General features: G+C 42.8%; 1 protein-coding gene across 21 annotated transcripts in view; it reads right to left on the bottom strand.

The window, feature by feature from the left end:
• The window catches only part of ptprfa (protein tyrosine phosphatase receptor type Fa), a 412,601-nt gene that overhangs the window by 147,892 nt on the left and 248,740 nt on the right, over positions 1–15,969 (bottom strand). For all 21 annotated transcript variants that reach the window (XM_039810996.1, XM_039811014.1, XM_039810999.1 and 18 more), the window contains 4 exons: positions 14,230–14,499; positions 9,716–10,297; positions 3,670–3,806; positions 2,774–2,918 (listed from right to left, as the gene is read on the bottom strand). In XM_039810996.1, the coding sequence (XP_039666930.1) occupies positions 2,774–2,918; positions 3,670–3,806; positions 9,716–10,297; positions 14,230–14,499 (1,134 nt within the window). The remainder of the gene's footprint in view (positions 1–2,773; positions 2,919–3,669; positions 3,807–9,715; positions 10,298–14,229; positions 14,500–15,969) is intronic.

Below are 15,969 nucleotides of genomic sequence, written 5' to 3' on the forward strand. Positions count from 1 at the left end.
CTCCAGATATATACTGTAAATAAACAGAAGAAAGGAGACAGAGAAGAGCAGACAGATGAAACTATGGAAGGGATTTAGACAAGCAGTGAAGTGACAGCAGTGGTCAGGGTCTTCAGTTTCCTGACACGACGGGTTTGACTGCCAGAGGAGTGATGGGAGACTGAAAATCAGAGCGACTGGTCGCAAAGAAATGCTTTGCAGTGTGAATGCTGGAGCAGGGATTTCACTCCTGACAGGTAAAACAAGAGAGAGGGCTTAGATTCTGCTGTCACACATACCGCAGGTTCGAGTCCATATATCCCAGCATGCCAGAGAGCCAGAGATCCAATGCTTGATATGCAGCTAAGCTCAGAATCAAAGGTGTTCAAGAGTATTAGTGTCAGCGTGGAACAGCAGAATTCCTGCACATGAGCACACTCGATGCCATGTTTCACATGACAAACTATCATTTTGAAGAGACATGGCAGTCATGATAAAAGCTGTCTCTCTGTGCAGCAGTCTGTTTGTTTTTCCTTGGTCTTACATCATAATATTCTGTTTGTATCGACCCAGTGCCTTTATCAGACTATTTGTCAAAATGTGCAATGTGCGTCGTCTGGTGATTTGTTACGCAAAGGCAGCAGAAAGCAGAAAAGAAAGATCAAAAAAATATCAAGCAATACTAGTGTGCCTATGAATGATGGCTTGGGTTGGAACAACGGATTTTACGCCTGACCAAAAAAACTCTTTAGAATGACATTTTCTTTTGTTGTTGCCTTGGTGCTTGAACTTTGTAATTGAGTTGCATGTTCAGCAAATTCGAGCATGACTGACACGTGGGAAAAAAAATCTTCACATAACTAATGCTACACTGGTAATTACATTTTGCGAACTTGGAATTGCAATTACACAGCCCGACTGCTGCAAGCATTACTGTGTTGTAATAGTTTGAGCAAACACAAATGGCTGGTTCAGAACAGGAGCTTCTGCTCCCCTATTCAGATTCATATAGGGTTTTAGAAAGTCGGCATTAATTAAAAAAAATCTACATTTTGCCAGCCAAATCAAATCGTCATATTCAACCTTTGTTTCATTGTAATTTATAGAATTTATTGTTTCCAATATTTGAATCCTTTCTTTACAAGGAATGCAAAAAAGGCGATGACGTACCAATATGTCCATGTATATTTGATATGAGTTTAAAGTTATTTACAAATCCTCCTCTGCAAGTATAAACATGGCTCATATTTTACACGTGCTATACCAATGTAAATGGGTCCTGAAATGTATGTTTAGGCTTCAAGTCTATTTTCTTTTGGTTAACTTCAGTGATTGTGTGTCGGCCTGAATACTGTACCCGAACGCATCTTGTGTTCACGCTGACGATGATGTGTAGACTTGCTGTCAGCCGTCTGCCTCTCTACTCCTGCCTCTCTCTGGAGTCTGTCCTCAGGCGGGCTCATATTAGGTAAAAGCCGCCATTTTGAGATTGACAACCAATCACAATGACAAATGACTACCAGTGACCGTGACACTGGCAGTCTAATATAAAAGCACACTGTGTTTTTTTTTTTTTTTCATAAATCAGCTTCATTTTAGGAGTAATATATCTTTTGTAACAGTAGGCCCAAACATGGCCAGTGAAAGTCTGGAGAAATTTTAGCACAATCCCCATGGAGGAGAAATATTTAACTAAAATGCAGGGTTTGAGACCCGCACATACGGTGCCTTTAGACTCAACTCGAGTCTCGTCCCAAAAGACTTCAGACTCGACTCGTACCCGAGATGTGGGTCTCGTGAACAATCTTTATTTTTAGGAAACGTCTGATGAGCTGATAGTTATTCCCCTCCCTGCCCAACCTATAACCTACCTACGTAACACGTATCTGCTGAGACCTGACTTGGACTCTAGCTCACCAACATGGCATCATGACTTTGCGTAAACATACACACCACTTTCCTAAAGCCAAATGGCGTGTTATCTGTATGCATTTTGAGCTATCCACGTGTATGTCTACGCTGTATACAACAGATGTAAACATACATACCACGTGACGTTGCGTGTTTGCGAGAACGTGACGTACTATCGCGAGTACAACGTCACACGCGTGTAAAAAGGAAAAACGAAAAAAAAAAAGGAAAAGAACACTGGAGCACACTGGGTGTGTTTCACCCATCCACCACCCCAACCAACCTCCCTCTGCAGACTTATCTCCCTTCATACTACTCGCTACGGTGAAAATTCACTCGTAATGTAGGTCAATGGCGGCCCCACGGCGTTGATAAACACACTAAAAAGCGAATATGCGTCTCGATAACACGCCGAAATGGCATACAAATTGGCGTGTCATACATACGCCACTGTGAGATCAGTCTGAGCTCACTGACTTGTGAGCATCTCTGCTCAAATGCTGCTGACTGTTCATGTTTTACCTCTGCAGTTTGTGCATGGTACAATCTGATGCTTCTTGCAGCTGGGAAAGTTAGCAGAGGAGAGATAGAAAGATACACATGCACACACACACACACACACACACACACACACACACACACACACACACACACACACACACTTGAGTGTCCATGGGGTCCATGTGGCGCTGATGATGCAGGATGACATCACCAATACTGTCCAATGACGATACAACTTCCTGTTTACTCCTCTTGGTTCATTTGTAACTACATCAAATCTGCCAGAACTTAAAGGCAACAGTGAATAATTTTTGCTCTTCGTCTGGACAGAATAACCTGAGCCGCACGTGTGAGAGGGACATTAGAAGGCTGGAGTACTTACTGGACTGGGCCGTCCTGGCCTCAATAGGCTGAGTAAAGACTCCTAAACCCATCTCTGATCTTGCTGCCAGGGAAAACATGTAGAGTGTGTCTGGCTTTAGACCATCAACTGCATGGGAGCCCGCTGGGTCGAACGTCTCATGATGCTGTGGGAAGATGTAAACCATGAGATCATGAAGGCCACGGCACATACACACACACATATTGAACTATTGGATATATTATTATAATCTTGGGTTTCAATGCTGGTGTTGATCTGAGGCTGTTTTGGGGGGAAAAGGTAAAATTATTTCATAGGCAAATCATTCTGAGTAGAGTTGGGTACCGAAATCTGGTGCTAATATGGCACCAGTGCCTAAACGACCGATATTTACTGTACCTCATTTCGGTGCCAATTAAATGCCGAAGCTGCTGTTTGGTGCTCCAAAACGGAAGTTAGGCCAGTTACACGCTGGATGCGTTGCGCGAGCGTGTCAGCTGCGTGGCGTGTCCGTTTATATTTCGGCTTCCATGGTAACAGGTTAGAGCTTACACACTGCCTGCGTGACACGCGCAGAAATCCACACAGCCGCCACAAAGCTAACACGTAACAGAAAAGCCACGCTCACGCCACCCAGGCAGTGTGTAACCGGTCTTTGCTGCATGTCATGCTACACTTTGCAGCAGGTAATGTTAGCCCACCGTTAGCTAGTAACTGGATTAAACACGGTTAAAATGCTGATAGCTTAGTCGTGTAAAGTGTGACTGTATTTCACTGTAGAAGATTCCAACAGCGGGAAGTACAACAGTCTGCAGCTAAAGACACAAACTAGCACTAAGGTGCTGTATAAATAAAGTTTATTATAGTTATTATAATCACACTCATTGGAAGAAACATGTTTTTAAGGTGGTATTTACCTTGTCTGTAGGATTGTTGTCCTCCCAGTAGAGCAGTTCAAAGCTAATGATGGGGTCCTGGACAGGCCAAAGCCAGGACAGCATGATGCGTGAGTCCAGCTCGGCCTCGGCCTCAAAACCAGACGGCTGAGCTGGAACTGGAGGCACAAAAAAAGACATGAAGAGACTCAAAGACAGGACCAGAGGCAGAGACAGAGACAGTAAAGGGTGTGTTCAGAGGTGGAAATTCAAAGTAAGGGAGTCAGGAGATGAAGTGGGAGGCCAGGCCCACAGACGCTGGGTCTAGTGAAATGCTGCAGTCAATACTCATCAGTATTCAGAACAGCAACCAAGCTGAGGAAGTATAAAGAATTTCATCACCTTTAAATCCTCTAAGGTAACTGAGATTTAGTTTTACTGATAGTTGTCTACTAAGTCTCTCATGTCCATGACTGCCATGAATTTGCTGGGGTGTCAGTGGAACACTCTCCCAACACAGGTCATTACAAATCCTCAAACCTTTTCATGCTTGACAAAACTCTGGATATTGTCACAACAAACTTGTACACATTTATGAATTTGTGTGTGTGTGTGTGTGTGTGTGCGTGCAAGTGTGGGGACTGGTTTTAGGATGTTGGAACGATTGAGCCCAAGATAATTTTATTGATGCAACTTTGCACATATTTGCATTATTGAAAATTAGGTGTGAATGTGATTGTAAAATTCAGATTCTTTTGTACTTCACTTGCATTCGATATTTATTGTTTTACCTACCTGCCCAGGGACTACGGGCGGGAAATAGCGCTTGTGCTACAACCTGGTACAAGCCGTCTCTCCTTGTTCTTACACAAGGTTCATGTTTAACTAACTTACAATTAGTAATACATTACATAACTGGTCAGGCCACAGTTTCCCCAAATGCCATCATTACAGCCAAACCAGTGTTTTCGCTGCTCGAAGGTTGGTCTTGGCTTTATTACTTGCTACCATCTTTGTCAGTTACTGGAGCCTAAAAAATCCTTATTATGGCAAAGTACAGTGGAGCTGGGGTGAGACAAGAAAGCAGCAATCATCACAACTCATCTACGGATAACTCAGACTTCTGTCAAACAAACAAGCACACTCCCAAACACTCGCTTTTTTGTATTCTAAAATTGCACTATTTTTTATCTCAAAGATCCCCTCCAGGCAAGTTTTAAGACATAGAAAACAACTAATAACTTGTGTTTGATATGTTTTTTTTCCCCCACAAACTTCTCCTCACTTCAGCTTGTTTGCATTCCAAAAAATAGTTGGCGATGCTGGCACCACATAACAGGCAGACAAAGTTAGCTGCTGAACCTTAATGGTGTATTTAGCAGCTAAAGCTCCAGATAAATTCACAAGACTTGCTTGGCGGGGCAAGGGGGACACGCAGCGAGCCAGCGGTGAAAAGTTGAGACCGACTCAACTTTTGGAGAAACGCAACCCCACGTCACGCTGCGGTGGGCAATCATGTAGCCGGAGATCAGACTTGTCGCGTGTTTTGAGCTATGGTTTGAGACGGTGTGAGAGTCCCATACAGGAAAACAGGAAACATCACTGCCTCTATCGCTGCAACAAGAAATTGAAAAAAATTAAAACACAAGCACTGAACTGCCTGGGAGTTTGGGTAATATCTGAATGTTTCATGAGAGAGTATCATGAGACAGATAAGCGTGACTGTAGCATACTAAAAATAGAAGGTGAATCCAGGGCTGGACTGGCCATCGGGCATACCGGGTATTTTCCCGGTGGGCCGACGCACTTTTGGGCCGAATCGCCGATATAAATAGGCCTTTTTTTTGCCGGGCGGGGCCGGCCCATAAAGAACTCACAGCGTTAATTTTCTTTATTGCCACTGGCCTGACCCAATCAAATCCCCTCCCCACTCCGGGCCGCAAAATTTACGAATCCCACTATGGCCCTGAGACACAAAGCTGTAATAGTTATGCTGGAAGTTTAGCATTCACGTTAAAATGGAAAAAAGACCACCAAAGCGCAAGGGAAGTGCAGAGAAATTACAGGAGAAAAAGATTAAGAATCTACAGGCGGATTCCTCAAAATGTGCCAAACTTTCTGACATGTTTGGGGCTGTAGTAGCTGCTTCAACATCACTATTACCTGAAGCCGAGGAGGAGGAGAGGTGGCTGGCTATACAGAGAAGCAGAAACAACATCATGATCGTGACAGGGAAGAAGCCGAGTGACCATGACAGGGCTATGGGAGCGAGTGAGGAAAAGATGGAAGGAGAGAGTAGTTGACGATGTGGTAAGGAGTAGGCAAAGAATGGAGGGAGGGAGGCTGTGTGTGTGTGTGTGTGTGTATGTGTGTGTCATGTCATAACGATAACAAGCAGTTTGGCTGTAACATTAAAGTTAGTGGTTGTCGAGTAAATGTAAATGGACTGTTTTTATATAGCGCTTTTCTAGTCTTAACGACTACTCAAAGCGCTTTAACAGAGTACAGGAACCATTCACCATTCACACACATTCATACATTGTGGCCGAGGCTGCCGTACAAGGTGCCACCTGCTCATCAGATAAACATTCACACACATTTACACTCCGATGGCGCAGCATCGGGGGCAACTCGGGGCTCAGTGTGACACTCGGGGACACTTCGGCATGGAACTGCAGGGCCAGGGATCGAACCACCAACCTTCCGATTGGCAGGCGACCTCTCTACCACTTAGCACAGCCGAGTAACCTAACTGCTTAAGCTTACATTGAAAATGCTAGCGGTGAGCCTGTTGGGTAGCTGAAAAGTCTGTGTGATCTATACAATCAGTGATGATACAAGCATCAGTGTTCCTTGAATGGCTTAATTAGCTTCTCTTGTATTGGTGCTCTTTTCCAAGGAATATACTACTCTCAGCTTTATTGTAGCTTTTGAGAAGGGTTCTGGTTCTGGTTATAGTATTTAGCAGACACTTGTGTCCAAAGCGACAAAATATGAATCTTACAATAGTTAAAATTAACAGTAAACTGTTTTTAAAGTTGCTAAGCCAATATTGAGCATACTAGTAATAATAACAATAATAACAATACAATATCAAATATCAATAATAAAAAATAATAAATATACCATAAATATACAAATCATAACTCTAAGAATGAATGAATTATTTAAGTGTAAGAGCAACAGATAAGTCTTGAGAACCCTCTTGAAGGATCCAAAACGATCACATGAACGCTGAACACTAGGCAACTCATATCATGGAATGCACGTATATTTTAAGAGGACGGTCTGCAGGGAATGCGTCTGACCAATCACGGTGGGTGTAGGCCGCCTGGGCTAAAAAATGCCAGGGCCAATTTTTTGTCCCAGTCCAGCCCTGGGTGAATCTATAGTTTCAAGATCAGTGAGGATGGGACTTTGTTGTGTTGCAGCCAGGGTAAAAAATTAGCACCATCCAACAGACAAATGCTGGGAAAATCTTTCAGATTTCACTGCATGTGCTGCTTTGAAGGCTCCTGTAAAAGTTGTGAATAAAAAAACAGCAATTCTTTGCCTGAGCTCAGGCAAACAGCCCACTGCTCCAGCCGATATGATAATGCAGACGGCCATATAATAGATGACATGACATGGGGACATTTTACATTACTCGCATTAATGGGCTCATAAAACAACGGGTAGAATCTGTCTTAGTCTGATACTAGTTACTACACTTTCTAATATGCATTTAAGTCAAAATGATTTATGTCACCCTGGAAGGGTGCTGAACTCTATTCCCAAAATAAATAAAGTGGGTCAGCTGAATTTGGGTGGCTTTATCTTCTATTGCAGCCCTGTTGTGATGTCATGTTTCTTCCAGCCAAACACAGGAAGCTGAAAAACAGGCTCTCTGTGAATGAAATACTATTATTAATCCGCTATGTGCAGGCAGCCACTTCGTCCTTGAGGAGACTTTCATACGCACAAATGCACGCGCACGCACACACGCACACACACACAGTGTTCATCTCATCTGGTGAATATCTGACATTACAGCTCAGTTCTTCTGCAATTTCAAAATGATGTGAGTGTGACTAATTTTATCCCAGACATTTTTCTAGCTACCAATACCTTCTTGCATACGTCCATTTCACAGAGACACACAGTCAGGACATGCATAGTTGGTGCAAACCGCCAGGCACCAATCTATATAACACAGCTCTCTAATTGCACCATAATTACAGTCATGGAGGTGTCATTTAGAGCTGCTACAGTACATGTAGGAGCGTAGATGACTGCTAACTGTAGACTCTTAGTTATGTCAGACTGCTGGTTTTGTCGTTCATATTTCTCATAGCCACAGTGCAATGCATCAGAGTTTATTTACTCTAAACTACTCTAAACAATTTGTGATAGTATACTGTTTTTGCAGTTAGCATACCAAAAGATGTACACCATCATCAATCTCAAAGAAATACCTACAGAGACGGACTTAAATCAGACTGAGATGTTGGAGTGTAACCGGCAATTAAAAATCACAAAGAGGAAGTGAAATATGATGAACTAATACTTCATTTTTCGGTTTCCTTAAAGCTGCCCTACCATTATCCGTAATTTATTATAATTTCTTGAAGCTGTAAGTAGCCCCTCAATTTCCAATTTCCTTTTTATTTCCATTTTTTTTATTACAATTGTGCATATCAACAGCAAAGTCAAAACTTGTGTTTTTTTTAGCATGCACACTGACTGTTTTGAGTTTACTTTCTTGTGTCACATTTCTTGTGGGAATACACTACATACTCTAAACCTGTTCACAATAAGTGTGTAGTTGTGACACCGCTAAAGTTAGTGATGAGGTGGTGAAGAAAGGCTAAAGAAGCAGAACATTTCTCAGGAGTTGGTGGAAACCAAACCAGAGCTAAAAGAAGAGTGAAGGTTAGACTACTGATTATTGTTCGTTCATTGTGTAAGTAGACAACAGTTTGCTACCATGTTTGCCATAACAACTTCGTTAGGTGATAATATGTCAATGTTGTGTTTGCAGCCTCTTCCAATATAACACTTTTATGTGTAAGAGAGTACATTTTAAAGGTAACTACCGTTTTTTCCATCCTATTTTACTATGTTTTTGTGTCTAAGTGACTGATGGGAACAACAATTTTTGACATTGGTCCAGTATTAAGCGAGATCGCTGCAGTCGGCAGTCAGCTACAATGTAAGTTAATAGGGCAGTTGTCCAGCTTGTATTTACGTTCACAAAAGTGCTTGTTTTTACTCGTTAGGCTCAGATTAATATTCTAAGTGTCTGACAACATCATGGAAAGGATTTCTAAGGAGGTCGGCCTTTCTACTAAAGAGTAAGATCCTTTTTTTAAACATAAAAACATCCGCGAAATCGCATTCGCTAAAGCCCCAGACTCTATGTAAATAAACAGTAATTTTAACATCATGAAATACACTTCATTCAAAGTCGACAGAAACAAAATTAAACCATGAAAAGCCGTTTTGGGTCGTCTTTCCACTTTTCCAATCATCACAACTCTAGTTTTGGTTGAAATAAACCTGTAGTTTACCAATTTACATGTGAAAATATGTTTGCTCTACACACGCTAAAAGTATTTTTTTTTTTTTTGTGGAGTCTGGTGGGTTTGGCGCTAGCGACCTCAGAGCTGTTTCTGGTTAAACAGAAAGGTCTTAAATAGGTTTTAAAAAGGCCTATCTCTGTAGGGATCATTTCCATAATGTTGTCAGACACTTAGAATAATAATCTGAGCCTGTCAGTGGCAAAAACAGAACTTTTAGTGGACCAAATTGATGATGCAAATTTGCCTCATAGGGTTACATTACAGCCTGGTCTGTGGCTGCAGATTACAGCATTCACTCTTAATACTGGACCAATTTCAAAGATTGTTGTTCTAATCAGTCACTTACACAAAAAAACAAAGGAAAATATGGTCCAGGTTGAAAAAAACGGTAGATACCCTTTAACCTAAGTACATTATCTGAATAATTGTTAAATCAATTTCTGGCACTACTTCTGTTGCTACAAAACGATCCAGCAAGAGTTTTCTCGTGCCATTGCTTTGCAGTGACATAGTGAGCGTGTTCTCACCTCCCTGCTGGGTCTTGATCTGCAGCACATCAGAAGGCGGCCCGTCCCCCACAGAGGTAAAGCCCAGTACCCTGAGGCTGTAGGTGATATCTGTGGTCAGGCCTGAGATGGTGGTGAGCTGGCTGTCATCTGTGTTGTGTTTCTGCCAGGCGCTGAGCGGGGCGTCATGTTCCGAGCTGTAGTAGACCCGGTAGCCCCGGATTTGGCCGTTGGGCTCCTCCGGAGGCTCCCACTGGACCAGCATGGTGCTGGAGCTCAGCATCCGCGCCTGGATGTGAAGAGGCGGTGATGAGGGGGCTTGCTCACTTGTTCGGGTGTCTACAATACTGCTGGGAGGCCCCCTGCCCACGTTGTTGACGGCCATGACACGAAACTCATATTCTGAGAAGGGGCTGAGGCCGCCAATGCTGTATCGGGTTGTGGCTACACCGTCTACTTCCTGGAAGCCGTTGTCAGACAGTTTGGCCCGGTACTGGATCACATAGTAGGATACTGGTTCTGGGTTGCCAGAGTCCCAGGTAAGAGTGACACTGGTGGCCGTGGTTTCTGTCACAGTGAGGGAAGTGGGTGGCTTGGGCAGAGCTGTTAGAGAGCAGAGACAGACAAGAGAGTCAGACATACAATAGTGGCAGTCTGTCATTGAATTATCATTCAGGAGCCTGTGTCTGCCACCTCCTGATTTGCACAGTGCCAGCAGGCTGAGCACATGTATTATGTTGCCAAGTAGGTGGGTGCACGTACACCTATGTAAATCCATCTGTAGTCTACATAACTGAGATAATCAGAAGTGTATATATTCAATGCAGCCACACAACAGAGCCTACTGTGCCGAATGTTTAAAAGATATAACAAAATTATTTTGAACGGAAAGTTGAGTTTCAAAGCCCTTCCAGATGGTTCTCTCCCCCAGACTAAAGTTATTTGCATTTACTGTCGATGTGAACTGAGTTACCTCCGGAGTACGTCCAGTCTTAAATACCACTTGCAAAATATCCCTTTTTAAAAGTACATTTAGAACAAATCAAAAATGTTAATTTACTACTTTGAAGAATCTAAAATATAAGACATGTTTTCAGTTATTTCACACTTTTTTGTTAAGTACATAATTCCATATGTGTTCATTCATAGTTTTGATGCCTTCAGTGAGAATCTACAATTTAAATAGTCATGAAAATAAAGAAACACATTGAATGAGAAAGTGTGTCCAAACTTTTGGCCTGTACTGTATATATATATATATATATATATATATATATATATATATATATATATATATATATATATATATATATATATATATATATATATATATATATATATATATATATATATATATATATATACATGTAATTGTAAGACTGGCAGCCCTGGACTTCCATACAACTAGGGGTAAGTAAAAAGAACAAAACTCCAGTACTGGAATTGAATATGTTATATCGAGCACAAAAGACATTTCACATAATCCACAAAAGCATGTAATAATAATAATAGCAAATATGATCACTTTATTTTCTCTAACAAATTATTCAGACATTTAATCTATGTTTTCTGCTTCCACCTTCTCCTCTGTCCTATGTGTGATCACATGCTACCCAGCAGTGTTGTAGTACTTGAGATGGATCTAGGTCTCGAGATCAGTCTCAAGACCACTTTTTGAAGGTCTGGTCTCGGAATCAACCGCATTTTTACTCGGTCTCGGATAAAGAGGGCTCTGGAGAGCAAGTGGCAGCAGATCAAGCATCAATCATCACATCCATACATATATTAAATAAATCCATCAAGACAATACAGTAATAAAAAGACATATTAAAGGGGTGATAGAATGCAAAACCGATTTTACCCTGTCATAGTTGAATAACGACAGTTCGGTGGGTAAATAGGACATACATATAAGCTCAAAATCCCATTGACACGCTTTTACTATAAAAATTTCATATTTTGAAACTGCCGCTGAAAACGGGCAAATCCCAACAAAGCTGGAAGTTGACGTCAACCTCCCAAAAAAACCTTTGTCAGCCCATGGGTGTATTAAGAGAACGGTCACGCCCCAACATTTACATAGGCTACACAACTGACCTGAGATCAGTTAGTCTTCTGAATCTAGGTCGTGCAGATCTCAGAAAATGTATACATTGTTCATATGCTATTTTACCATTAAATTCACTTCTGAGACTTTTTTATGCGAGAAATCAACTACTTAGAGGTCAAATATGGGCCGTTTTACGAAAATTGATGTCTAATTGCAAATTTTGTTCGACTGTGTGTCGGACTTCAGAGGCTGGTGCTGCCTGTGTTGCTGCCTCGCCGCCTGGCCTTCCTTCCTCCACAGACCCCGGCTTGCTGTGAGCCCGATTGAGCTGCTCTGACAGAGCTCCAGGGCCTGCAACTCCCCTCTTCCTGCTAGCTAGCTAAATGCCCGGTGTATGTGAGTGAAAGCGCGGTCAGCGAGCTTGTTACGCCAGCATTCTCTTACCACAGATTCTAGTTAATCTTATAATGTGTGTAATTATAATGTGTTATTTAGACGTTATTTAGAAGTTATTTAAACAAACGATTGGGAAAATAAACGCCGCTTGTCCATGAGTCTCATTGATAGAGCCTGCGGCTGGATGGAGCTCTATCAATGAGAGCTAGCTAGCCTCCTCTTAGAATTCCTCTGGAATTCACAAATATTCATTAACTTGAAATCGGACACCGTTGTTAGCTTTATAAAACATATAGTTAGTTGTTGTATAAGTGGCGTGACGAAATTCAAACTGTAAATATACTCGAATTACGACCAAAAATGAAGCTAACTAGCCGCAATCTGTACAGATAGGATTGAAGGGACAGTTGCAGCTAACGAAACCCTTACAGCTCACAAATATTCATTAACTTGAAATCAAACACCGTTGTTAGCTTTATAAAACATATAGTTAGATGTTGTATAAGTGGTGTGACGAAATTCAAACTGTAAATATACTCAAATTACGACCAAAAATGAAGCTAACTAGCCGCAATCTGTACACATAGGATTGAAGGGACAGTCGCAGCTAATGAAACCCTTACAGCTCACAAATATTCATTAACTTGAAATCAAACACCGTTGTTAGCTTTATAAAACATATAGTTATATGTTGTATAGCTAAGTGGCGTGACATGTGTGTAACATGTGGTAAGAGATTGCTGGTGTAACAAACTCGCTGACCGCGCTCTCACACACGGGCCATTTAGCTAGCAGGAAGAGAGGAGATGCAGGCCCTGGAGCTTTGTCAGGGCAGCGGCGTTTGGTAGTAGTCCACCAGCCCAAACGGTGACTTTGCGCGGGTATGAGGTGCTGTGGGCTGCAGCAGCCGTGCCGGAGCTCAATCGAGCTCACAGCAAGCCGGGGTCTGTGGAGGAAGGCAGGCCAGGCGGCGAGCCAGCAACACAGGCAGCTGAACTCCGACACACAGTTTTACCAAATTTGCAATTAGCCATCCATTTTCGTAAAACGGCCCCATATATGAGCTTTGCTTTATATAGTTGATTTCTCGCATAAAAAAGTCTCAGAAGTGAATTTGGTAAGGAAACATTGCAGTGTCTGGAATATGAGATTCTGTCGCGTTTCTAATGTCTGTGTATTGGGGATTCGCTCAACCAATCAGCACACGACCTCTAATGCGTGTGTATGGCGAGTCGCTCAACCAATCAGCGCGCGTCTATATGTGTGTGTACGGGGCTAAGGCTCAACCAAGCAGCGCGCAGCTCATCTAAATATTCATGACCATACCATATTTGGAAGAAAAGCTCTTGTTACAAATAGGGCCAAAACACAGGGATGCATAAGGGCCAATAAAATATCAACCGGGCCATTTTCAGCCCAACTAATGTTACATACCCCATTAGGAGACCATAAGGAACAGTGTGAAATACCCTATATAATCATTCTATCACCCCTTTAAGATTGGCATCTGAGCCATTTTTTCAGTGCCTGCTTAAAACTTCCTAAACTTCTGAGCGTCTTGGTGAGGACTTCATCGCGGCTTAGGTGGTCTAAGTCTCGCATTGCCAGACCGTCCTCCACAGCGCTGCGGAGGAGGGTCTGGCTAGTCCACACAGCATTCCTGCGTAGGACAAAACTGTGCTCTGGTTTATTGGCATTTCTTTAAACCAATCACAATCGTCTTGGGCGTTGCTAAGCGCCGGACGCAATAACGGCGTCTCTGCAAAATAGCCTCGGGAAGGAACTTGTTTTTGGTGAAACATGTGTACGTTCAAAAGTTGTTTTAGTCGTGCAACAGAAAAGTCAGATTGGACAGATAGTCTAGCTAGCTGTCTGGATTTACCCTGCAGAGATCTGAGGAACAGTTAACCATAGTCCTCATAAATCTACCAGAGGTTAGAACGCCAACACAAAGAAAGAGGAAGGTAACAGATGGACGGCACCTGAATTATCCCGTCAATGAAACGTCTGAAACGTCCTTAGACTAAGCTGGTCTTGACTACAACACTGCTACCCAGACTCTGCAACCCTCCCAGAGAGTGTTTCTGACCTTTGACAGTGATCTGGGCCGTGGTCTCGATCACGCCCAGGGACGATATGGCCACACAGGTGTAGTTGCCAGACTGCCGGATGTTGGTGAGCTCCAGGACGTTGCGGCCAATAGGCATCTCCTCCTCCCGGGTCAGCTCCACCTCGCCGCTCATCCACTTGACGTAAGGCATGGGAGCGCCAACCGCGACGCAGGTCAGGTTGACGCTGCCGCCGGGCATCACCTCGTGATTGGTGGGGGGGATGGAGAAACGGGGAGGCACACGGCGAACTGCAGGGGTAAAGAGAGGGAGTGTGAGAGGACAGAGGCGGAGCAGGTGGGTGGGGGTCCAGTTTGACTGGCCTGGCTTGTACTGTGCACCACAATAATGCCTGAATAACAGTTTGACTGTCCCATCTTGCTCTAAAGTTCGTTTTAGGCTATTTTTGATTCCTGGGGGAGACTGGATGTGTTTTTTCAGCTCGTAAATCAGTTTTAAGCCAAGTTATAGGCAGTTTTTTTTTCTCCTGCTACCTTAATACTTTTCATTAGAATGGTTTCAGTTTATATGTAGTCCTTTTGCTTACAGTCTGTTATATTAATGAGTGTCATAAATATTAATCTAAGTTGATTTGTAGCATCTGATGGCTACAGTTAAAGGTTCCATCGCATGAAGATTTCACTTTATGAGTTTTTTAACATTAATATGCTGCCTATGGTCCCCCAGTGGCTATAAATGGTGATAGGTGTAAACCGAGCCCTGGGTATCCTGCTCTGCCTTTGAGAAAATGAAAGCTCAGATGGGCCGATCTGGAATCTTCTCCTTATGAGGTCATAAGGAGCAAGGTTACCTCCCCTTTCTCTGCTTTGCCCGCCCAGAGAATTTGGCCCACCCATGAGAGAGAGACATCATGGCTTTCAAACGAGCAAAGTGGCAGTTGGTCAAGGCCACACCCCCACCCTCCACCTTGCCCCCTCTCTCTCCTCCTCAATAGCTACAGACACAGACATGGCATATACTGAGGAAAGCTCATTGTGGGACTGGCTCTAGTGGCTGTAATTCTGCACCAAGGCTGATTTCAGATACAGTATTAGGGGACCACTAAGGTCTAAATGAAAGCATCCAAAGAGCACCATGTCATGGGACCTTGAAAGAGATACTCTGCCGATTTTCAACCAGCGGTTTATCATAACGATGTGGGTAGGATGTGTAATCTAACAATGGGAAACTTCCCTCTATTCTGCCAGCGCCCAGATCTCTGTGCTCATCTTCTAGCTAAAATCCAACAGATGATGCATTTGGCGGATTTTCGCTGGCTCGAGGGCTGTTGCTCGAACTACAGACTGTGCTTCTGCATACAGACACAAACAGTTTAGAGGGTTTAGATCAGGGGTGTCAAACTCAACTTCACTAAGAGCCACACTGGAAATGAGAATCACATCAAGGGCCAGACATGTACAGTTTACTGACATGCTTTTATTTAACGAAAAAAGTAAAATATCTTTGGCTGCATTATTGCATGTCTCAATTAACTTTCTCACTTTCTCACTCTCACAGTTTGGTGGCAAATCATTAAAAACAAAGATAAAAATGTTTTTATAGTAGGCTACCACACAGCCGACTCCCAGCAACCAGTTTCACAGCCTGAATATGAAAACCCTCTGCTTCTGTGGGAATTTCTGAGGCTCAAAGTCAGCAAATCTGCCAAAATCTGCCAACATCTGCGTGCCTGAGTGTCGCATAATTACAGTGTGAAAAAC

The sequence above is a fragment of the Perca fluviatilis genome, chromosome 9 (genome assembly GCF_010015445.1).
Source record: "Perca fluviatilis chromosome 9, GENO_Pfluv_1.0, whole genome shotgun sequence".
Classification (NCBI taxonomy): Eukaryota; Metazoa; Chordata; class Actinopteri; order Perciformes; family Percidae; genus Perca; species Perca fluviatilis.